General features: G+C 37.5%; 1 protein-coding gene across 1 annotated transcript; it reads right to left on the bottom strand.

Annotated features, from left to right (window-relative positions):
• Positions 1-1,031: 1,031 nt before the first annotated feature.
• cop1 (COP1 E3 ubiquitin ligase) lies at positions 1,032-25,002 on the bottom strand. The gene is made up of 20 exons (XM_057858320.1): positions 24,294-25,002; positions 23,803-23,862; positions 22,218-22,315; positions 21,734-21,798; positions 21,512-21,631; positions 18,329-18,397; positions 17,209-17,268; positions 16,989-17,065; positions 15,665-15,728; positions 15,456-15,570; positions 13,387-13,522; positions 12,364-12,507; positions 12,163-12,271; positions 11,980-12,061; positions 11,710-11,826; positions 10,012-10,129; positions 6,693-6,817; positions 6,244-6,404; positions 3,149-3,193; positions 1,032-2,502 (listed from the first exon to the last, which is right to left on the bottom strand). Exons 1-20 carry the CDS (start codon positions 24,653-24,655, stop codon positions 2,485-2,487), a joined length of 2,145 nt encoding a protein of 714 aa, XP_057714303.1. The 5' UTR covers positions 24,656-25,002; the 3' UTR covers positions 1,032-2,484.
• Between the last annotated feature and the right edge of the window lie 212 nt (positions 25,003-25,214).

The following is a 25,214-nucleotide window of genomic DNA, read 5'->3' as shown; positions in this document are numbered from 1 at the left end:
CGCTCTACCTTACTCTATGAAGTAAGGGGAAACTGACAAATTTATCATTATATTTAAGTTAGTAATGACAGGTTAGATGATTATTGATTTAAACTAATATTTTTGCAACTTCATAGTGAATATTTCAACTTAATTTTTTTTTTTTCAAAATAAACCCCCAAAATTATTTATGGCGTCTTAAGAATATTTTAGGGGGGGCTAAAGCCCTCCTAAAATAGGCCTAACGACACCACTGATAGACTTTTTTTGCAAGTGCCTATGAGAAGAGTCAGATAAGGTGGCTCAAACACGTTCCGGGGGAAGAGTTCTCCCGGCTGGCCAGGAAAGTCCAGGGGAGCTGAACGAAGACGCTGGGAGAAGGAAATCTGGGTTTCCCAGCTGAAACTGCTGCTCCCGTCATGGCCTGATCTCAGATGAAGTGGAGGACCGATGGATCATAGCAAAATAATAGTAAATAGTACCCAAAGTGGGAAGCCGTCAGAACTGATGAAAATGCAATCATCCAAATGAGCGAACAACTCAATGCAATACATAACAGTACCGGTAATTGGCTCCAGTGCCACACCATTGTTTTGCAATGATCCATATTTCATAATACGTCATCACACTGACTCATTCTCAGAGAATTGTGTGAACACACCCTGACTTTATAGGTTTCATTGCTTTTTATACACCCATGTGCCATGATTGCTGTGGAAAGGGATTAAAATGAAAGTATAAGCAAAGTATAAGTGTTTCTTTAGGAATGTTAAACCAAGGTGAACTTTTTGCAGATCAGCCGATAAAGAAATTACAGGTAGTGTTAAATGGCAGTAAATGCACTGTAATTGGGATGTACCTTTTACGTGAACTGGAAGGAAGTGCTTCAACAACATGGTCTGATAAGGATGAAAATTGCACATACTCCACACCAGAACCTTGAATTTGAAAGTAAACACAAATCTTGCTGGTTTTATCTAGTCATTGTGATGCCCTTAGGGGCAAAAGTTGGACCTTCATAAAGTAGAACATTTGTCAATATTTTTATATTAAATAGATTACATTAAAACAGCATTGTGCATATCCAGCATCAAATACATATAACAGCTAAAATTGAATTATGGTTTTCTCTAAAAATTGGAACATTGATGTTCAGAAAGTAAAACAATACACTGTGCATTCCTTGATGGAAGAATTGACATTGGATAAACATAACATTTAGAGGCTTTTAGTGTTTGAACCCACATAGAGGCATCTGATCTGTGGCAAACAGAACATTTTGAATTTCACCATTTCAAAGTTGAAAAAAAACACATGGAACCAATTACCAAGGATTGCCGTAAACACATAACTCACTCAGACAATCTCAGTCAAAAGAATACTAGGAAATACCAAAGATGTGTTTTTTAATGACCTGGGAGAACAAAATAGCTTTGAAATAATTTATTCAGTTAGACAAATAGAAAACACCTCTTTATCCATTCTTGATAAAATAGGTCTAGGAGGGGTTTATTCAAACCTCTTGATTGGTCAATGTTAACTCAGTAGCTTCCGTTAATATCTATAGATGTCCAATCCATTTCAACTGTGAAACGTCATCCTTCACAGTCAACATGGATTGGATTTCTACAGTGTCAATTGCAGCAAATGAGTTAACAAAGACCGAACTATACAAAACCTATACGACACTTTGTCTGACTTGCAACTGGGCTTGTTTCAACTAGGATTGACACTGCCACCTTCTAAGAGGCATGTCTTGATTCATGCCTTTGGTTACATCAAAATTATTTCACATAAATGGATCTCTAAACCTTTCAATGACCTATTACTGGTAATCTTCCTTAAGTATCAACAAACTCACATTCCACAGTCTCACACTGACAATATTTTTAACACAATTCAATTGAAGTCTGATTCATTCCAATTGGTGTCTTCCATTTTGGAAAACAAACTACACCTGTAATGAGTCAGATGAACATTTAGGGCTGAATTAAAAGCTGAAGTAGGACGTAAAGACTACGAAACACTTTAAAAGTCAATTAACCCGGTGCTTTAGCCTTTAATGAGGGAAAATTAGACAATAAAGTAGCACTTGGCTGGATGTGTGCCATCAGAAGTAACAGATTGAGGAAAAAAAAATACTAAAAAGTACTGATCAGAGTGAAAACCATGGAGATGCAGTAGGCAGAGGCAGTAGGTGTATCAAACATTAAATCAAAGTATTTTGCTCCATTTTGGACCCACCCACTTTCTTTAGTTTGTTTTTTTCCTCCTCGAGAAATGGCAGCATTTAATACCTGGGACAGATGCCCAGGTATAGTCGGTCTCCTGCTGTCCAAAAGCCATAGCTCATTCATATAATCATTTAAATTTACATCAGCTCTCTTCGATTGTTAGGCCTTCAGAATTCCGTAGGCAGCATAGCTTCTCCCTTCCAGACTGATCCTTAACAATGAGGCTTTAGGTGTGATGGTGGTCTTGATCAGATGAGGATCAGGTGGGTCTTCAGACAAGTTCAAGTACCTGTGCAAAGACAAAATGGACAAAATTATAAAAGTTTATGTGAATTCTAGCAGGTAGCTCAATGCAGAAATTACATGGTTCTATTACAATACTGTATGTTCTCAGTGTGACAACAAAGAACTTTAGAACTTTTAAGCAGTAAAAAATTTCGTCATTGCTAGAGTAATAGAATGGGGTTGTGACACCCCTTTTTAAAGGAGGGGCAAAGACTGTTCGATAGACTACAGCACCCTCTTGAGCATAGGCAGTGATAAGATCTTACATCTGTTAAGTAAATCGAGGCACAGCAGACAGTTTTTAAAAAATTAATCTTTATAAGTGTAGCAGTAAAAAAGGGACACAAAGCGGTTATGGTTGACCAAAGACTTCCTCATCACCTGAAATGCGGTACATCATAATTGGTAACCACTCTGCCTATGCTATCATGTAACATTGCAGCATTCTTGACTACAATCGACCATGGAATAACTAATAGTTTGGAAACATATGGCTCTCAAACTTTGAAAGTGTGCATAAACATTTGACTAATAGTCAACAAAATTAAGTATTTAAATCCAAAATTTGTTTAAAACCTGAATTACAGAACAACGGTGCAGTGATTTAACTTTGCATTCTACAAGAAAGATAAGGGAGCATGTATACAAACCTTGATTGTTCCTTGACTGTTTGCAGCAATCAACACATTTGACTCCTGAAAAAATGAAATCACATTTTAAAGACAGAACTACAGAATATACTATAGTAAATACTAGAGATGTCCCGATCGATCGGCACCAGGGGTCGCGTTAACCGGAAATTTTCCGTCGTTGACCGGTTTTTTAAAACGGTGACCGAAAAAACTGAAGTCCGTCAGTCATTTTGACAGGTTGCAATTCACACCCCAGACCACAGGGTGGCGAGTTAGCATATTAATTAGCTATTGTCTCTCTTAACGCACGACGTCGTTGGCTATTCTGTCAGAATATTGTAGTGTAACCGGGGTCTGGGGGCGGCACCGTGATTGACACATCAACGCGAGGTTCTTATTGGTGCACCCGGTGTGCCAGCGCGTCATCCAATTGATGGACTAGATTGCCGCCTGTGTATAGACCCCAATCACATGACGTCACAACTCCGCCCCCCTGACCGGAGCCGCCATATTGTGTGTCAGCCCGTCATGTTTATACATTACCGCTACGTACATGCCTCCTATTACGGCGTGTTTTTCTGCTCGTTAATATTAATAATCAAAATGGTGAAGGCGTGTGTGGCGGTTGGTTGCTGTAACAGAGAAGATAGACGGAGAGACTTGAAGTTCTACCGTATTCTGAGAGACGCGAAGATGAGAGCGAGATGGACTGCTGTAATTCGACAAGAAATCTGGGCACCAAAAGATCACCACAGACTATGTAGTAGTCTTTTTATATCTGGTAAGATGCATTTAATATATATTTAGAAGATTTTGGGCTGACAACCACAATTAAGATCATTGTGTGACGTTGGTGATTGGGGTCTATATCGTTGCCTCCTTTTCTTTGGGGGCGGAGTTGTTGGCGGTAAGCAGAGTAAAAAGGGATAAAAATACCACGACCTCCGTGTCTAATTTTTCGCCGCCAAGCAAGCGTTACAATATTAATTAAAAATGAATGAAAACTAAATACTATTGAATATGTCATCATTATCATTTTAAAAATTTAAGTGACGGGTAAAAATAGACTATGACCGGATTTTTATGACCCTGTCAGTCAAAATGACAGACAACGAAAATGTCTAGCGCAACCTCTGATCGGCACATAATTTTCAAAGTATCAGAATCGGCAAAAAAATATCGGACATGCCTTTTTTTAATATATATATATATATTTTTTAATTAAATCGTTGTCTAATTGTATTTAAAGTTACAGACAAAATGCCTGTACTCATCCAGAGTCTTTAGTTTTGGCTTAAACTAGGGCTATCAAATTTATCGCATTAGCGGCGGTAGTAACTTTTAAATATTTAACGCAATTAATGCATTTTTTTTAATTGACTAAAGCCTTACAATCCCTCTCTCAACAATTAGAAATATCGTGGGAAGCAATGTGGGGAAGAAAGGTAGTAGTCGATCTTTTTCTTAACACCCTATTTTATTTCCCAACGCAGAGAAGATTTATCCATTGGTACTAGAGCTGTCCCGACTAGTCAACGTCATCGATGACGTAAATCCGTCGACGAGCAAAACATCCCGTCGACGGTTAATGAAGGGTTAAAAAAATATATGCGTGGAAAGTTCAGAATGTCGGATGCTCTGTATGCAAACGGGGAAAGCGGCACGAAGCTAAAAAAAAGCGCACCAGAGTGTCCAAAACATTGACTTATTTCAAAGAAACAAAGGAGGGTACACTCTTCTGTTCGTCTCGTCAATGCCAAGCTTGGCTGCACGCCGGCCGTGAATAAACACCTCAAGCGCCGTCACCCAGTTTGGAAATTTTGTTTTTTCATTTTTATACACCAGAGGGTGCTGTCGCCTTACTAAATAATGATGTTTCATTGGCAATGGGCCTATAAGTGCTGTTAGTATTGTTCTTAATGATAATTGAAAGGTTTTTCATGTTATGGTTTATTTTATGGTATAGACAATAAAATAAGGTTAAAAGGTCATAAATATATACAGTATATACAGTGATTGCACTCAAGGGAGAGATTGTCAATGATAAGGTAATAATTTAATGTAAAGGCAATTCAGAAAGGCAATTCATTGATATATAAATAAGGTTTAAAAGGAAAAAGGTGAAAAGTTCTTGTTAATTTCTAATTGTGTTGTTTTATTTGTGTGCACCGTAGCTCTTACAGTGTGTTTACATCAAGGATGGAATAAAAGTTGTAAACCATCAGTTTAAGAGACCATCTTTCCAATCGGGATGCTACACTAGTTAATTCTATCATTATTTGAACTCATTGTTTATTTGTGATTTAGTATTGTTATTTAGGTGTTTATTTGTACTTTAAAAAATAATTTTAGTGTTCTAATATGTTTTTGTGAATTGATAAGCGTCAACAAAAATTTCATTGCTAAATTAGTTAAAAAAAAAAAACAAAAACAAAAAAAAAAATATATATATATATATATATATATATTTTTTTTTTTTAATTATTAGATTAGTCGACTAATCGTAAAAATAGTCGGCTGACTAATCGGGAGAAAATTAGTCGTTTGGGACAGCCCTAATTGGTACCACTACGCACAGTCATGGTTGCACTTCCCATCATGCGTTTGGGCAGAAGTTAAATGGCTACAGTATCATTTACTGAAAACTCAACAAGTACACTAGATGGCAATATTTAGTCACAATATACAAGGTCACATTTATCCTTTAAGAATTACAAGTCTTTCTATCCGTGGATCCCGCTCACAGAAAGAATGTTAATAATGTAAATGCCATCTTGAGGATTTATTGTCATAATAAACACAGTACTTATGTACTGTATGTTGAATGTATATATTCGTCCAAGTTTTATTCATTTTTTTCTTAATGCATTGCCAAAATGTATATGATCGGGAAAAATTATCGGGAATGATTGGAATTGAATCGGGAGCAAAAAAAAAGCAATCGGATCTGGAAATATTGGGATCGGCAGATACTCAAACTAAAACGATCAGGATCGGATTGGGAGCAAAAAAACATGATCGGAACAACCCTTGTAAATACTATCCCATGATTCCATCAGCACGAAAATTTCTAAACGTCAAAGCAACGGAAGATTGCAAAAATTACAACTCACTCCATCTGGTAGGGCCCGCCAACAGACAGCACTGACGAACTCATTGGTGTCATCTTCCTTCTTATCTTTATCAAGTACACTTTTTACAGTGTCAAACTTGAATGTTAAAAGTGTCTTGGAAAGTCCTTTGTAGTACAGGTACAAGGAATTGTTCTCACTGCCTGCACACACAAACACAGAAAATTGTTTTTTTGATTTAGTATTTATGTTACATCTTGACTGTGCTCTTTAAAGAAAATTAGCAAAATAATCTAATTATGTATGCTCAATTTTCTTTTTTTATTCACAACAGCCTTGCAATTGGCTGGCAACTGCCTCAGAGTGTACCCCGGCTACTGCTCATAGTTAGCTGGGATAGGCTCCGGCAGCCCCCCCCCCCCAACTCTTGAGAGGATGAGCGACTTGGAGGATGAATGAATGACTATTCAGAACAGAACCGATACATTTACCACAGGCAATATAGTCTCCATTAGAAGCAAGGCCAACAAAATTCTTCTCATTGATGTGACCCTTGAAGGAGCGCAGGCAATGAGGTTTGTTGACATTCCACAGCTTCAGCTGACTGTCTGTTGACCTGAGATGTGATACACAGAATAAGCAATTTTGGTGAGGAAAATTTTTGGTCTTAAAATTGCATTTCACTGTTGAGAAACACATTTTTAAAATAAGATCACATTATAATAATGTGGGTTAGTCTGATAATTTATGGAATTACACGAAAAACAATTTCCGCAAAACTCAAAGTATCTATGAAGTGTTAAAAAAAAGTACAACTAATCAAATCTTCTCACTCTTCATGAATAACCTTTCAAAACTTTAACTGCTCTTCAGAACCTAAACAAAATTAGTGACATGTGGCCTGTACTCCGAACGGAGTTAAACCTCCCCAGAGGTAACCCAGGGTACCAGCGGGAAACCAGGGTTGACACAACCTGGTTACCTAATTTGGGGTCAATCGGTGCAACGAAGCTGATGATGAGGTTGATTTGTTGAACCTGTGTTAAACTGTTAACCCAATCAGAGTTACTGCACGTTCACATTAAAAGGGGGCAGATACCAGAGTCAAACACAACTTTTGACAAAGGCACGGGCACCTTATTTCACAGACGAGGAATGCGCAATAATTATGCGGCGTTATGAAGAATTTAAATCCACCCTCACCACGAAATCCAACACCGCTTCAGCGAGTAGAGCGTGACTGGTCTGTTGCCAGCGAATTACAGATCGTGTGAATGCGTCAATATGCCAGTTTACTTATGTCCATGAAAAGAAATAAAGCTTGCTGTCAGGACAATAAAATAAGATTTGGTACGTTAACTGTAAGAAATAATTTATCGTATGTGCATCACCACATGAAGCAGGATGATTGTATGTTTAGTCACATTGACTGTTTGAGTATGTATGTCCTTTGAACATCTTCAGAGTAGAGGTTAGATCGGGCCTAAAAAATCCGGCCCGATCAATTGACTTGATTTGCAGCCCCCCCGCCCCCCCGAAATTTTATGTTATATTTGTGAGGACTCGAGAGAAGAAGGAAATGCGGGGATGCGATGCGTTATTGCCTTTTGTGTGATCACATTTGTGACGATGCCTGCGGAAGTTGATGTCCACACCAGTTTTTATTTGAACTCAATCGACCAAGTAAAACGGGAGATAATGTCATTTGCGTTTTATAGTTTTATTGCACTCATAAATATGCATTAAAACACTGCATGGACCATGTATCTATCTCCATATTTCCATCATTTCTTGTCCTTTTTCAAAACCCAAAGCAGCACAAAAGACTACATATCCCAAGAGCCGTTGTGATGTCAAGAAGGACGAACCGAATGTGAACATTTTTGATAAATTTCCGAGCGAGGCGCCAACTAAGGAAAGGGAGGCATGCGAAGCAAGCAACGGATTGGATTGAGCAAGCGACTTTCAAACGTGCAGAATGAATCTAAAACTAAATATAGCGCAAGCTAATGCATTATTTCATTAACTCAAGGAACAAGATGAGCCACATTTGTCCTTGTTTTCTTCGGATGAGTCGGCGTCTCGGCAAGTATAAGTGACAGCAGTGTGACAGTGTGCAGCTCCTTGACCTGTTCAAGAAGCTTTTTGAGTGTGAAAAAAAAAAAAAAAAAAAACATTACTGGGTGGCATGCCTGAAAAATTTGAATTGAACTGAACTACTTGTCAATATTTTTGAAAAAACTTTTTTTTTGATGTTATATATATTTTTTTCTTGACTAAAATCTTTTATATATATTTTTATCATCTATTTTTATATAGATGTGTGTTTGAGAAGCTTGATTGCATGTACATGTATATTTCTGATAAGGTGATTGGTACACTACCTAACTTCACAAAGACATATCCTCCAAACCCTTTTTCTGTTAGATGATATATATCATTTTTTTCTCACTATTTTGCACTGTATATAACCTGTATTGACCATAGTATGTGTAAATGCCAAAAACGCCTATGACCATACCTGCTGTTTGTGTTGAATTGTCAAACATAAAACTATTCAGTCTTATTTTTTTCTATTTAATGTTTATCCTAACAAATTGAATAAATATTATCAAGTTTCAAAACGGGTGGTCAAGCAGGTTTGGTTGTCAATGGGACATTAACATTAGAAAATTTTGAAAAATGATTTTGGGATTTTGTCGTCTTTTTGGGTCCAAATGTGGATTATAATTGGTCAGTGAAGAAAACAAGAGTTTGGACATGAAGTTCAAGGGGTCCTGAAAAAAGGGACCCAATTTAACCATTTTTTTCTTTGAAATATAAAGGCAACATCAACTGCATGCAAATTTGGCCAAAATAGGCTTAGGTGTTAAAGGGTTAAATACTCGTGCCCTCTGAAGACAGTCCCTCACAATCCGCGCGCCAATGTCGTACGGGTCGTCCAGGTACGCTGTCATTGTCAAGAGGACACGTCCGCGGAGGAGTGCTGTTTAAATAGAGCGTGGTTAATCGGAAACCTGGGGTTAAGCAAGATCTAACTCTGAGACGACCAGGTTTGATGTGTGGCGTATGTTGCCATGGTAACATTCCCCAGTTTCAACATATCCACCTTTTGTAGGCCCAGTTAGCCAGGAAGTTAGGCTGCATGTGATTAAGTTACTCTTGAAGTTACCCTGATAAGCCAGAAAACCGGCTTCATAGTATAGACAACTGGTCCCCCTCTGTGGCATTTTAGACCTACATCATACATATATATAACATGTCTAGTTGAGTAATCTTAAGTATAGGCAACTTAGGTTCTCTCTTGAGCAAATAAGGCTACGTTCCCACCACATGGCTTGATGCCGATTTCAGATTTTTTGTGTTTTTTGTGTAGTCGTTCATGTTGCACAAACGTACACGACTCACAGGGTAAAGAAAACGCTTCCACGGTGTCGCACACATGCGCATAGTTATATGTAGTCATCTTGTTTGTTTTGTACAACAGTGCTGACATATTTCACTTGTTGATGACGTATACTGCAGTTTGGATGCGTACGGATGAGCGTTCATTGTGCAGATGCATCAGATACATATCAGAATTATACCCACATAAAATAAAGGCCCAGGTCGGATTTCAAAACATCAGTATTGGACTGTTCACACTGTATGAAAACAAACATATGGACAAAAAAATAAATAAATAAAAATAAATAAATTAAAAAGGAATTGACCTGCGGTGACTGTAGCCTAAGACACATTAAAGGTGCCCTGTGCTCCGAAAAAAAAAGCAAAAAAGAACTTAGATAGCTACAGACAAAGAACACTTACGCAGAAACAATTTCCTCTCCATTAACAAACTTAGCATAGGAAACAGCTTTCCGATGGCCTTTGAACACCATAATTGGCTGCTTAGTGTTGCGGAGGTCATAGTAATGGACACAGTGATCTGCAAGAAAAACGAAAATTAGTATAGTCCCATAGTTGGTTAACATCTTGCATAACTGAAAAACTATTAATTGAGTTCATGTCTAAGGTAAGGAACGGAAAAGTCAAGTGGAGCAATTCTATTTCTTTATGTGCTATATTACAAAGTACAGTGATCCCTCGCTACTTCGCGCTTCAAACGTCATGCTTTCAGTCCATTGCGGATTTTTTTTTTCAATTTAAAAAAAAATAAAAAATAGAGATGCGCTGTCCCGAGCTGATCACATAGTCTCCCTCCCCCTCACTCCATGCTTTTAGTTCGCCTGCACTGGAGTTGCTTATTAAAGTTAACGATGATTGACAGATGTTTGGGTTTCATGTTGCTAGAGACACGAACTTCAAAGCGCCGCATGCAACAATCGTCGTTAATCTTCTTAAACAGTTGCTGTGGCAACTCATTGTGTGTAAGTGAGCAGCTTGAGCGGATTTGAGTGGACTCACTCAATGAAGCATTAAATAAAGCCAGGCATTTTTCTACTACTTTATTCTTGTTTAAAAATAATTTGGTGGGACATTAACGTGTGTAAAACTCAACTAACTCATAATTATTACATTTGAAGTGCTTAAAAACCATTTATTAAAGTACACTTATAAATATTTACATAATCTTTTTTTTTTAAATTATCCGGGGGGGGGGGGGGGGGGGGTATGTATCTTATATGTATCTCTTTCCAATGCTAAATCTGAATAAATACATTGAACACACACACAAAATAAAAAATTTAGAGGGATTTTGCGGTTTTTTGCTTATCGCAGTGGGGTCTGGTCCCCATTAATTGCGAAAAACGAGGGATCACTGTACTTTGATGTGTTGAAGTGCCTTGCACTTTCTTGACGATTATTTTGGTTTATTTTATTTACATATATATACAGTTTACATACAGTATATATATTATATTGGGTTGTGCAATTTCAGTTAAAACCGGTCCTAGTGTCTTCGACATGCTGTTATTAAAAATATCGGAAGGATTAAGAATTTCAAAACAGTTCTCACACTTAATTAATACAATCAGCCTACTTTGAGGGGGAGTTTGTGTCTCATTCAAGTAAGACCCTAACACATCCCTCCCTACTGTGGAGTGACAAAATGACAACAACTTTTGTCAAGAGTGGCCACTAGTAAACATAAATAAAATAATAATATAAAAAGTATAAAGAAAAATTGAACACAAATAATAATTAAACATCATTTAGATTTCCATTGTTTGAGGTTGTAGACCAAATTACACTGGACAATTAGTGTGCAGGTATTTGAGTGTGGTACAAGCAGAGGACAGTGTGCAAACAAATTATGAAACTTGCAAAATGTGTTGAACTTCTCAGACGCTAACATGAACATTTAAATCGAATGACGGGGAAAAAATTGGCAGAAGGCTACCAAATGAATTAACTGGGAAGTACATATGAAATTAAAACAATTGTACATCTTGGTACAAAAAATTACTGCCTCATTTAAATAAGTACATCAAAGTGCACTATTATTACCTGCTAACTTGTTAATAACCAGGAAAAACTTAATACCAACTCTAATGAAACAAGTACCTGCACAGCCAAAGGCGAGATGATACCGGGAGGTTGGACTGAATTTAACACAGCAGACATTAGCTTTAGCTTCGATGCTGGCCACAGAGTTGTCCAGATTGGTTGACCACAACTTCACTGAATCAAAAGTAAACAAGACAGCATTCAATCGTGTGTAAAAGTCAGGATTAGTGTCATTATTTTTCTAAGTCAGAATAAAAGCAGTCTAATTTTGATTCAGATATTAGAAAATAGCAGCATTGATTTTATCTGGTGCTATTCTTCAGCTACCTTTAGCGTCATCAGAGCCAGATGCTAGCAACTTTGGGTCCATCAGATTAAAGTCTACACTCCAGCATCTTTTCTCATGCTCCTGCAAATAAAGAAAATGGGACAATTTCAAATATTTAGTGAAGCAATGATAATTATGCAATATACGCAATACATTCATATTCGACAACTAAATGCAAGTACCTGATACACCTTCGACCTATGACCGGTAAATCCATCCCATAATATGACCGTACCCTCATAGTCGCTGCTTGCTAGGAGGTTCTTGTGATAGCTACTCCAGCTGATACAGCTACAATTGACAAGGTTGGGCGTACACTCGATTTATTAATTACATTAAAATGACATTCTTTCAGTTACTTCACTTTAGTAAGAGATTTTCACCTGATTTTTGAATTGCATGTCATTTCATTAACAGGATAGTGGATATCCACTGCATCTTGGATCACAGTGCCATATTCAAACACCTTGATCTTCTTTGTCACACCAGCAATGGCAAAGTAGTCACAATCACGGTCAAACTCAATGCTAAAAAAGAAACAAAAAGAACAAAACCATCACATACACAAACACATCAATTAACATGATAACGCTGGCAAAGCAATTGCACTTTGGGGCAAAAAATATGTTTTTTTGTTGTTGTTGTTTTTTTTCAAACTAGCCGGTCTTCTTTTTGCGTTTAAAAAATATTATAGTTTAATGATAAGGAAATGTACGAAACTGAAAAACACAAAAACCCAGCAAATAAAATTCTCAATAATCAAATTCTGGGGGTAAAAATAAAACATCCCCTACTTTTCCTTGTTTAAAACCAAGTTGTTCCCACTTTTATATACAGGAATCTTTATTGCGTGTTTTTTCCTGTTTGTAGCACACACATGCACACAAAAAGCCCCAACTAGATGGCTTCCTACTAGCAGGCGATTATGCCATAAATAAAAAATGCCGCTAAAACCAAAATGAAAAGCACAAGTTGTTCAGAATTTATTGTTCTTTTTAGATTTGTCTGGGGCTGCCTAACCACCACTAATTGTAATGTTGCCCAGCTGTTGTGGCTCTTCCATTTTCTTTGTGGGGTACTGAGCAAGACAAGTGGATAGTTGTAATGTCTGGTCAATAGAGGTCGCCACCACGCCAGACCAGGTCAGAACGATAATTTTTTACTACGGCATCCAAAATAGAAAATTTTAATAACACAAAACTGTTTTGGAAGTGAATGTCACATTAGACATATCTGCAATTGTGGGGGATCAATTCAATTTTTACTTTAAATGGCACCACAAAAAAAATTGTTATCGTGTCAATTTTTTTGTTGTTGCTTAAACATCTTCAAGCAGAATTCACATTATTTCATTATCTCTTACATAAGCATGTGTACAATTCCCACAATTATTTTTCTCATCATACCTAGAGACAATACTAGAGCCATTATAGAGGTCACTGGCATAGGAGAGAGTGGCCAGGGGTCGCACAGAATTGTAGCGTGTAAACTTAGAAAGACACTCCATAAAGTCATCCAGCTGGTTCAAGTTCCTGCCTTCATCTGGTAAAGAAAATAAAAAACAAAACATATGAGTAAGAGGAATTCAGAGTATGATACTGTATGTCGGGGAATATTTATAGCAGGTAGAATGTTAAACCAGTGCACAGCTGTTTATCTTTCTCTTACCAAACACCAATATGTAGATGACTGAATATAACAAACTGACCTTGGTGTTCACATGGAGTAGTATGGGCATCAGACATAGTAAATTATTGGCCCTTTAGTCCAACTCATAGCGATACTGTGGCATTTTAAAAATCATCAAATTTTTTTTTTTTTTGAGCGACACAGAATTCCTCGTCACAAGTTCCTATGGGAGGAGCTTTGTTGACATATTTTCAGCGCATGCGCAGTTGATTGGGTGGAAGGAAATCAAGGCAAGCAGTGAAGATGCGACGCACAGTTAGTGGGCCAAACCTCCGATATACAAACACTTAAAATGTCTGAAGACTGGATAAATTTTAGATAGAAGCTTAAAATATCAAATGTCAACAAAATTGAAGTACTTAAATGCCCGTATGAGCCCCGGATGGAAAAAAGGCGGTCCAATTCACCTCTGACGAGGCTACAAATCTGCTGTATATAATAGAAAGACCTGAACCCTTATCTCAGGAAATTAAAGGCTGTCAAAAGTCTATCCTAAGATTATTTTATTTCAAAGAAAATTGGGTCAATTTCTGCAAATCACAAAATCATGATCATGATGGAAGTTCATTGTATACTACAAAATGTTTTATATTTTCTAAATAACAAATCAAATCTAGAACATCCATGTAGGGGTGTGACAAAATATCGAAATGGTGATATATCGTGATACTTTGTATCCCAAAAGGTTATCGATATGCTCCTGCCACGAATCGAGATAACGTTTTAAAAAGGTGTCAATGTCGAAAAAATAAAAATAAAAAGGAACCAATAAGTTGCTACCAAATTCTTCCACCATTGTAGTGTCTCAGTTAACTCTAAGGCTGCATGGATGGTGCACGACGCCCAATCCATTTAGACTGGGAACGTTCATTCATTCGAAACCAGAGCATTCAATAATTCTGTCCGATTTTCAGGGCATTTACAGGTCACTTGCGGTTCATTTTAGGGCATGTACAGGTCATTTTCTGTTGAGTTTTGAGTCACTGCCTATTCATTTGGGTGATTCCCAAGTCACTTCCTGTTCTGTAACTCAAAATAAACAGAAAGGGACCCATAAAATACCCCAAAATCAACAGGAAGTAACTGAACATCAACAGGTAAATGACCTTAAATGGCCCAAAATTACCTCATTGCCTGGCATTGGCTGCCACTGACTGCCATAGACGTTCAATCCGTTTGAAGTGGGAGGGATGGCAGCGAATGAACGAATGTGCAATCGCTGCCACCCTCCCACTTTAAATGGATTGGACGTCTACTAGTGATAAACTCATTCCAATTCACAGCAGAAGCTTGTTTTTCTGTTTATTAGTTGTTTGTAGAATATCCTAGAATGATTTTCTGACCAATGTATCGATAATCGTTGTATCGCCATATCGTCAGATCATCGTTATCGTGAGCTTTGTATCGCAAATCGTATCTTATTGTGAGGTACCAAGAGGTTCCCACTCCTACTTCCATGAACATAGGCAGGCTAACAAATCCTCAGTATCAGCGGGAATTCCAGAGTTTCTTCAAAGCGTTTTCGCCTTGCATACTTTGTCAGAGGAACATACCTGATGCTTATATAATGCTTTTCAACACATAAAATGTTGCTGAAAGCGTTTTATAATGCGTCAAACCCGCGTTTTAGCCATACCCCCCAAAAAACCTGGTGAAAAAGTGTACTGCTGCTGCACTAAACTGTTTGCACAACTATTTAGCACTTCATTTTTAATGTATTCAGAAACGATTCATAAAAATGACTAAAAAATTTATCATGAAGCAATATCTGATATGTAATATATACCTGAGATGCGTGACATTTTGTTGGAGAAGTAACACTGCTCAAGATCTTCAAAATGAGCAGTTAACCTTTTTCTCCTTGATGCAAGTGTGCTGTTATACCAGGTCTGCCTTTTCCCCTGCAATTAAAAAAAATCTTATCAGATCAAAAGACATGAAAAAAAAAATGACATGAAATGTATGATTTCAATTCAAATCACTCGTCTTGCTTACCTGGGCTGTTCCACCAAATTCTGGCGGTTGGCTATAGTTTGGTGGCTCAATTATACTACTACAGCTATAAACAAAAGGAGAGATGATCAGATATTTTAAAATAAATTCTAGAAACAATGTGCAGTGCAGTTTGCTGATTCATAAAAATAAAATATTCAATTTAAATCACAAATTAAGAACGTGAGATACAATACAGTAAGATATGTGGCAAAAACATTAAGATCCTAACAGTTTACAACAATATCTAAAATTTTTGTGAATGAAACCAACATTTTGGGGGAAAACAAATCACAGTGTGGAGGCATAGCTAGAATAAAGACTTGAATGACCCACAAGGCATGATGAGATAAAACACACCAAAATTTAAATTGTAAGTTTAAAGTTGTTTTGCTTTTTCTTTGGCTTTTTTATTTTAGATCAAGTGACTGCCATCAATGGATCACATCACAAGAATTGTATAAAATGTTGTTTTTGCTTAATTTTTAAAATAAAGATATGCATTAAATGATGAAGTGAAAATGTGGGGGAAAAAAATAGCTACAGTATGTCAACGATTTGAAATATATCCCATCTGTCATTTTTTGTTATACATGTTACGGTTTTATGGTATTATAAGTCAATAAACAACTCATTTCAATACTGGATATTCATTAAACTTTTTTTTTCTAATTTCCAGAATTTCCGTTGAAAATGTTTTGTTTCATGAGAGAATCTTTAGTTTGCGCAACATAAAACATCTTTTTTTCGCCAACACTGGGGAACACTATTTTTTTTCTCCGTTTGGTCTTACAGCTGCTTTAAGATTGCAGATTCCATGTTTTTTCTCTTTCATGTGATGTTTTTGACCTAACCTTTTTTTTTATGTCCATTTGAGATGGACTTCAACGCAGTGTGGTAGTCATACACAGCTGAGACGAAAATACTCATTTAAAAAATACACAATGACAAAACTATACACAAAAAAAATTTCCCAACATATGTACAAAAAAACAAATCATTAAAACAAATAAAAACTGGCACAGTGTAAATGAAGGAATGTTTGACACTAAGTGTTTTTTTTTTTTTTTTTTTTTTTTTTTTTACAAACTGTTAATTATAAATTTGTGCAAATAGTAACAGCATAGTAGGTAAGCTGCAGAGAAAAAAACAATTTGCAAGAAAAGGAAAAAAAAAAAAGCTGGCTGCACGTTTGAATTCAGCAAGCCAATTTTAGTTTTATCTGGGTTAAAACTCTGAACAGAATTACTTTTCAAATTGTTGCCTAGTGTAATGTACTTTACTTAAAAATGCTGAGAAAAGACTATTTGATCGGGTCTAGTTGTACCTGGGTGATGGTGAGGGTGCCTCAACATTGGGCACTGTGCACTCTGCCTCCATTGGAGAGTACAGCCCACTCATTTCCTGGAAAGAAAGACAAATACAATAAGATGCTTGCCTGAGTAGAGGGTGATCATTTCCAGGTAAGCATCATGAGTTCAGAATAATGTGCACTGTTCGTCTTTTTATTTTTATATTTTTGTTTAGTTTTATATAAATCATTTTACCTCAACGCGCTTAATATCCTCTTCAAGAAAGTTCAGTTCCTTCTGTAGTTGTTCCAGTTGCTATTAAAAATAGACACACAGAAACACTGTTGTTAATGTTACTTTAAATAAGTCATTGCAAGTATCATATTGCCTCTGCAAAGCCCTTTGAGACCACCTTGTTGTGATTTAGGGCTATACAAATAAAATTGAATTGAATTGAATTGTATTAATAACAGTTACAATTTACTTCTCCCAAAAAGTAATTTAATAAATCAGTTACCTGAATGTTAAGAGTAATTAATTACTTGGCAAAATAACTGGTGTTACTTTTCATGTTTTTTTTTTTTTTTTTTTTAATTTAATTAAAAAAAACATAGGTCACACTATGTGAAGTTCAAAGGGTTTTTGGGACAATTCGCCCTAGCCCAATTCTTTACCCTAAACTTAACTAGACACAGGAGAATTGTGGATATTGCGATAACTATTAAGTAACCTTTGCTATGTTTGAAAGGCATTTAATGTGGTGTATCAACCGTTAAAGTTTTAAAATTGCTCCCGTTATTGCATTAGTTTCCTTCTGTCTACTTTCTACATGTGAAAGTTATCAAAGTGTTTCATCATTTAATGATAGATTCAAGTCCAGATTTTGCAGATTTAGGAGTATTTTAGATAAAAAGTTACTTAGGTTCGCTACAACAGAGCCTTCCTGAGAAGTCGACTGCTTTAAGATGGCGGCTGTTTACTAACGCTGCCGACTATGTAATTTCGCATCTAGTTCTATATGCATTTGATATCTAGCGTAGCATCAAGTGGGCGTAGATTTTAGGCTGTTGGCCCGTCAGGAAATATTGGAGCCACCTAGCCTAGCATCGCGTCTGCAACGGTTTCACAACTCCCTTCTTTCCTTCCCACTCCCGCTCTTCTCTCTTCGGGTTTCTCAGACTTTGCTCGCATCATTCAAGCAACGTAGTAACGCCTTTACATCCACAGTAATGCTGTTGCCAAGATGAGAAAAGTAATTAATTAGATTACTCACTACTGCATAAAATAACGCCGTTAGTAACGCCGTTATTAACAACACTGCACAGAAATAAGGTGGTCGTGTTTTGAAAGTAATTATTTTTAACAGACTGTGTACCTCTCTCTTGTTTCTCCTGGCTTCTTTAAGAAACTCCATGAGGATCTGCCTCTGAGCTGCTTGGGATTCCTAGTTGAATGAAACAAATGGTGGATTATCTCATACTGTTTCTCAGGTAATACTGTAATCATATTAGTGGGGTAGTGGGAGGGGGGGGTCACATTCATCATTTTACCCAAAAATAAAATCACAGAGCTAATATAATATGAAAATATATAATGGAAAAAAAAAGTCAATAAAAAATTAAAAAGAGAAACCACATTTCAGTTCAGATCAAGAAATGTCAAAACCTCCTCATTGTTGGATAACAGAAAGCAAGGAATGACAAGTATAATACAATGAAATAAAATGCCACCAAGAGTTTTTGTTTGGCAGATATAATGCAGTTGATACCGTTGAGAGCCTTTCTCAGCCCCTTTGCATGTCAAAGTGTTATGGGATGTTAAAAATTGTGGCCAGAAGCGTGACATATTTCAAATACCTTTCTTTACAAAATATCATTGCCAATAACAGACATCAGATTTGTGTTTGTGTTTTGTGAAGTAATATTTACAAAACGGCAACAAAATGTTGATGATTTATGATTTTAACATGATGATATAGCATCATAAAATAATGGCCTCGAGCGTTAATTTCTGTGTGGTCTCTCAGATGTTTGAGACCAGAGGCCATAGCGAGTGTGAGTGTTTGGGTGGCTGATCTTGATCTGGCTGGGAAAATGCAATTGACATCAAAGGACTGTAAATCACAGGGAAAAGTACCGTATAGTAAGTAATAGACCCTACCCACCGACGTCACAAAACCACGTGCTCGCTGTATGGTTCCGCCCACTTGTCCGTCATTTTGTCTCTGTATTAGCATTGGTTTCAATTGATCGAGGAATTTAAAATGCATTTCATGGAAGACCCGGTGCTTTCTGATGCCGTAAACTCACTGGATGTGTTGCATAAAAGGCGTTATGTGGAAAAGCTTCGTTCTATACAGTTGCCAGATCCATATTTGATGCCCAAATCGATGTTTTTCGACCCACTGTCTTCGCCCTGTCTGCCTGACATCTGCTACGCTGATATTATCTTGTCCACACAAAATCAGTCTATTCTCACAAAAATTTGAAAAACTTCAAGAGCTTGGAGGCTTATAAATACTTCGCTGCTGGTTGGGTGAAACAGGTCCTCGTCCACGAAAATTCGGCAGGAATCTTTCTTGTGCTTGGAAAGGTGAGTTACGAAATTTTCAATTCAAAATCTTTTGTTATTGCTAACATCCACTGTCAAGTCTAATGTATTTCATGTCGTTTGTCAATGGAGTTAAGGCTTTTAATGTTTATATGGTTTAGCGATAGCACTCTCACTACATACATACGTGTATGTTGTCGGCGATTAGCCTAGCAATGATTTTAATTGTGGTTATTTGTCAGCCCAAAACCCTCTAAGTATATCTTAAATGCATCTTACCGGATATAAAATGACTACTACATAGTCTGTGGTGATTTTTTGGTGCCCAGTTTTCACGTCGAATTGCAGCCGTCCATTTCGCTCTCCTCTTTGGATCCCTCGGAATACGGTAAAACTTCAAGTCTTTCCTTCCATCTTCTCTGTTAGTGCAACCAACAGCCACACACGCCTTCACCATTTTGATTATTAATGTTAAGGAGCAGAAAAACACGCCGTAAATAGGAGGAATGTACGTAGCCGTAACAGGTTAACACTATGTTTTGACGGACAATTGGGCGGTACCATTCAGGAGAGCGGAGTTGTGACGTCACGTGGGTAGGGTCTATAGTTTGGATTGGAACAAACTTTTGTGACACTAGTCCTTGAAATATCGTCACACAACTTGTAGGTTATGGTGGAAGTAGGGCTGGGCGATATGGCCTTAAACATGTATCACGATAAATTGAGCAGATTTATCTCGATAACGATAAATGACGATAAATTCGCCCAAGCGGACTGTTATATAATTTGAAAATCTGAATCAATGCATGAAATACAGATTAACTATTTCTTGTTGATTTATTTACCAGCATTCAATTTGATATACTGTATTTAACAATTGTACATGCAGTCTAAACATTAAGTTTATAAAAATGTATTGTAAGCAATAAGAATTCAAGTATGAACATTTATAACAGCGTGTATGACTTGAACAATGTACATTGTCAAAATCAATATGCCTGTGCAAACATGTAATTGTAACACAAATGACTTGCAGCTTGAACAGTACACTTCAAAAAGACAACTTATTGTTAATGGCTGCTGTGACATAATTATTAAATACAAGTGTTTACTTTATGGTTTGAGGGTTTTTTCCCCCCAGTGCATTTTTAAATAAATGCACGTACAATAAAAATAGCTGTGGCCATTAAACGGCTATATTACAGATTTCACTGTTGGATTGTACTTTATGCTGAATGCTTTACCATCACAAAAGCTATCAGAGGAATCACACACAGACAGATACAAAATAACGCCACATAGTAATTGCTAGATGCAGTCCGTGCCCAATCCACTCATTAAGTTCAGCCGTTTCGACAAGGTTAGAGCCGCTATCCGACTCCATAACGTTCATTTGTAGCGTTAGCCGCTAGCTAGCGTTAGCCTGGCTACCAGTAGAAAGCACTGAAAGCACCATCTCCGGAAATCGTGAGAACAAAGGAGGACAGCGGGTGAAAGCCCGTCTGGATGCCACCAAGAGTCTACTAAATGTCGGTTGAAAGTTTGGTGAACCTCCCTTAAGCCACACTCCATCACGTTTTGCTTGTAGCGTTAGCTGCTAGCGTTAGCTTACCGGGCTTTTGTTTGATTGGCTTGCTGATGATCACGTGACTCCCTACGTAAGCACATTCACTGCTTTCTTAAAGGGGAATGCACATAGACGAACAACACAGAATCAAAGCGGGATGAAAATACGATATTTTCTTGTTTTATTAATTTACCGAATTTACCGACATGGTCAAAATTACGTCGGTCGTCGTTAAGAATTTCGGTGACGGTAAATTTTCGGTTTACCGCCCTGCTCTAGGTGGAAGTATCTATCGTGGCTTCATTTTCTATCAATAAGTAAAACCCATATTAACAGGAGTGTATACACTTCATATGTACAGAATGAAGCCAATCGGAAACTTCTTGAAAGGTGCTGACCATAAAAGACTTGATTTCTTTCATGTTTATCACTCAGGCTTACCGCCTCCAGCTGCTTCTTCTTCTGAACAAGTAGCTCCAACATTAGATTGACATTTGCCAGGTCCAAGTTTTCTTGGTCCGGACTCAACACATCCTGGAAAATATGCCACCTGGATCCATTCTAGGGGTAAAAAAAGCTTGCTCAATGAAATATAACTGGCTTTTCCTTCTTGACAGCCTGAATGTCATAAAACTAGAATTGCTATGAATTCAATTTACTTACAGGATGATCTAGTTTTAGTCTCTTCTCCTCTGATCTTTGCTTCTGCTTAAGGATCAGTTCATTAACTGTGATAGTGAAAGAGAAGCAAAAGTGCTATGAGCAAGTCACAGACAACCAGAAAACAGGGAAGCAGCCTTGGCTGAGGGAGTATCATGGCTCCCCATTAATAGGACATTAAAGCAGAATTTACCTCAACTAAGGCTGGAAAAAACCACAAAAATCTAACTGCGATTTTCTGAGCCAATAGTATGATTTCATTCTGATTCTCGATTTTCTTAAACTCAAGCTTCAGTACAAAATTGTACTGTACCCGATGTAATCACATTTACAAATACGACATAAAATTACATCATACCATCAAATAGTTTAAGAATAATAATGCAAGAACACTAAATTGGCAGATTTATTCAATCTAACAAGTACCAATACCCAGTAAGCATGAAGCATTTAACCAAATGTTAATTCCCTTGTAGCCACAACCTACCAAGAAAGTTTGGGTAAAGTTGATCCACATTATCAACAATGTAGTTGCATTTGGGACACCTGTTGCTATCTTCTAGACTCTGACGGATGCATTTGAAACTGCAAACGATAAAGTAGTGATGTTACGAATGCATTTTAAAGTAGTTTTAAAGCTCACAATCAAGTCCAGCTTGCACTCAAAAGACATGTCATAAAATATACAGAAATTGGAAACTCGTTAGTTTGACAAATAAATATATAAAAAAGAGCATTCTTCCTTTGCCATAAGCTTCAGCATGCTTACAGGTAGAGCTGTCCCGACTAGTCGACGTTATCAACGACGTAAATGCGTTGACAGGCACAACATACCGTCGACAAGTAGTGATGGGTTAAAAAAAAAAAAAACAGAAAGTACATGCGGATAAAGTTGAGAATGGCGGACGCTCGCGATGCAGGCGGTGAAAGCTGCATAAAACCAAAAAAGCGGACCAGAGTGGCCAACGCCTGGAATCATTTTAACGAAAATAAGGAGGGTGCCACTGTGTGTGGTCTTTGCAATGCTGCGCTCGCATTCCCCGGTAGCACGTCGGCCATGAACAAACACTTGAAGCGCCGTCACCCAGGTGTAATTTTGGAAGACGACATGAAACAACAAGCTGGCGGGTCGTATGTCCATATAACTAACTAACCTAACAACTTTTTTTTTTTTTTTAAATTGAAGTTGCCTTTGTGTGCGTCGTATCGAAGTGCATCGTTAAGTTTTTTGACTATGACAATGATGATGGCCAAGAACATGAGGCGGTAATGTTGAGAACGGAGATACAGATGTACTTTGAACAGTCACATAAAAAGAAGTCCTTCAGCCCACTGCAGTAGTGGAGGGACAGTGAAGAAAAGTTCCCAAACCTGGTTCGCCTGGCCAGATCATACCTGGCAGTGCCTGCAACTTGAACACCATCTGAGCGTCTTTTCACAACTGCTGGGAACATTGTTACCAAATAAATTTTTTTTTTTAAAAAAGGGCAAGCTTGACACCTGAGCATGTAGAAATGCTCACCTACCTTACTTTTAACATTAGAACAATATAGACAAAGCACCAAAAAGAGTAAGAGTTGTTTTGACTCCTGTTGGAAAGGTGAAGTCATAGTGTTTCCGTTTACATTTTTTTGCACTAGTTAATGCCAGCAGCATTTGACCTCATTGTTTGTGATTTATTATTGTTATTTAAGTTTATTATTTAAACGTTCATAAAGAATTTAAGTGTTCCAAAATGGTTTTCTTGTGAATTAATAAGCATCAACAAAATTTTCATTGCCATATTAGTATAAAAAATTAGATTGGTCGACTAATCGTAAAAATAGTGGCGTGACTAATCGGGAGAAAATTAGTCATTTTGGACAGCTCTACTTACAAGTGTTAGGTGGAATGCATACTGTATATGTTTGGCCATAACAGGTAATTGTTAAAAGTGAGCGTTCTTAGCTAAATAAATGAAAAATGTTAATTCTGTCCATAGTGCCATACACACATAGATAAAGCCAATCAACATCACAGTTATCATGATACAGCTCACCAATAATCGTAGATAATCGCTCAAATTCACTTACCAAAAACTGTGCCCACACTTGGTCATGTGTGCCTCTTCTATCATTTCAAAGCAAATGGGACTAGAAGAAGAAAACACAAAACTTATAATTACTGTATGCTGAAATAAAAAATAAAAAAATAATCATTTTCATCAGACATTATATGAGACACATTTCTTTAGTCTATGGGTACACCTGTAAATATACATAGAAGTACTGCAGCAAAAACTAAATTTGAGATTTTGACGCAGTGTGGTAGTTATACACAGCTGCTACGAAAATACTCATTTTAAAATACAAAAAACAAACCTGATTTGTATTTAGATGTTTATACTTTACAGGTACAGTATATGCATATCACATTGCATTTTACATGTTTCTCTCTATACAGATATCCTCCTCACGGTACATTTCAATGAAAGACTTTGTCAATTCTGTTGCTGGACATACACTCTATCTCAATCACACACACACACGCTCATTCCCAATGAGTCCAATGATAAAATACTAACCAAACAAAGTCGTTGCTTTTGTCTTCATATGAGTTCAACAGGCCGTTGTAAAGCGGCGCTTGATGAAGAGACCTCTTCCTACTGCCGGAGGACGCGGAAGGTCTACTCAGAGAAGCAAACCCACCTCTGGACGACGACACGGCGGTCAAATTTGGCACCGACATGCCACCGTCACCCGCAGCTGCCAGTGTCCGCGAGGGCACAACATTAACAGAGTTGTTGCCATTGCTCGTGACGCCGTTGCTTGCGCTACTAGGGATTACGGTGCCTCCTGTTCCACTGCTGCTACTAGTGCTGCTACTTGTGCTCGGCACTGAACTCGCATTGCCAGCGATTTGCGGGGACCGCTTGTTTGACATCATGCAAAGCCCACTCGAAGTCCCCCAAATCCGCGGTGGTACTAGTCAAATCATCCGGACGCTACTTCTTGGCTACTTGAGCCGACTGCCCAGCTCTCTGGTTAGTTTATGCTAACATCCTGGCAAGGGTGGCACATCATCGAGTGAAATTCCAATAACTCGATGGCGTTTGCCCACCCTGTCTTGACGCTACAGGCCTACTCGATAACAATTATAATATCAGGGTAAATACGTGAGTATTGAAATAGGGAAAACAACTACCTTCTGCACTATGCAGACGATTAGCCGGCTAGGCACATTTAGCCACAGAGAGAGGGCTAGCATAAGTTTGTTTGATTGCCAAGCTACGCGCAGTGTCCGCCTTGGCTTTCGACATACCTCTCTCTAGTGGTTAGGAGTAGTATTGCGTCTTTCGTGAATTCCATGTATTGTTCAGCACTGAACCATCCATACTTTTAAAATAGGCTACCCAACTTCAACACGGCTGTTTACATGGGTAAATTTGTAGTAGTTAAAATGATACGTGTTTTAGTATTTTCTTTGACAATATCACGATAAAATC

The sequence above is a fragment of the Corythoichthys intestinalis genome, chromosome 14 (assembly GCF_030265065.1).
Source record: "Corythoichthys intestinalis isolate RoL2023-P3 chromosome 14, ASM3026506v1, whole genome shotgun sequence".
Taxonomy (NCBI): domain Eukaryota; kingdom Metazoa; phylum Chordata; class Actinopteri; order Syngnathiformes; family Syngnathidae; genus Corythoichthys; species Corythoichthys intestinalis.
This window is presented reverse-complemented; position numbering and strand designations above follow the sequence as displayed.

Excerpts from the sequence above, each read along its gene's own strand:
- cop1 (XM_057858320.1), bottom strand. The coding sequence starts at position 24,655 with ATGATGTCAAACAAGCGGTCCCCGCAAATCGCTGGCAATGCGAGTTCA. Across the intron at positions 22,316-23,802 it reads AAGTGTGGGCACAGTTTTTG|TTTCAAATGCATCCGTCAGA; the intron begins GTAAGTGAATTT and ends TATCGTTTGCAG. Across the intron at positions 3,194-6,243 it reads GGCGGGCCCTACCAGATGGA|GAGTCAAATGTGTTGATTGC; the intron begins GTGAGTTGTAAT and ends TCATTTTTTCAG.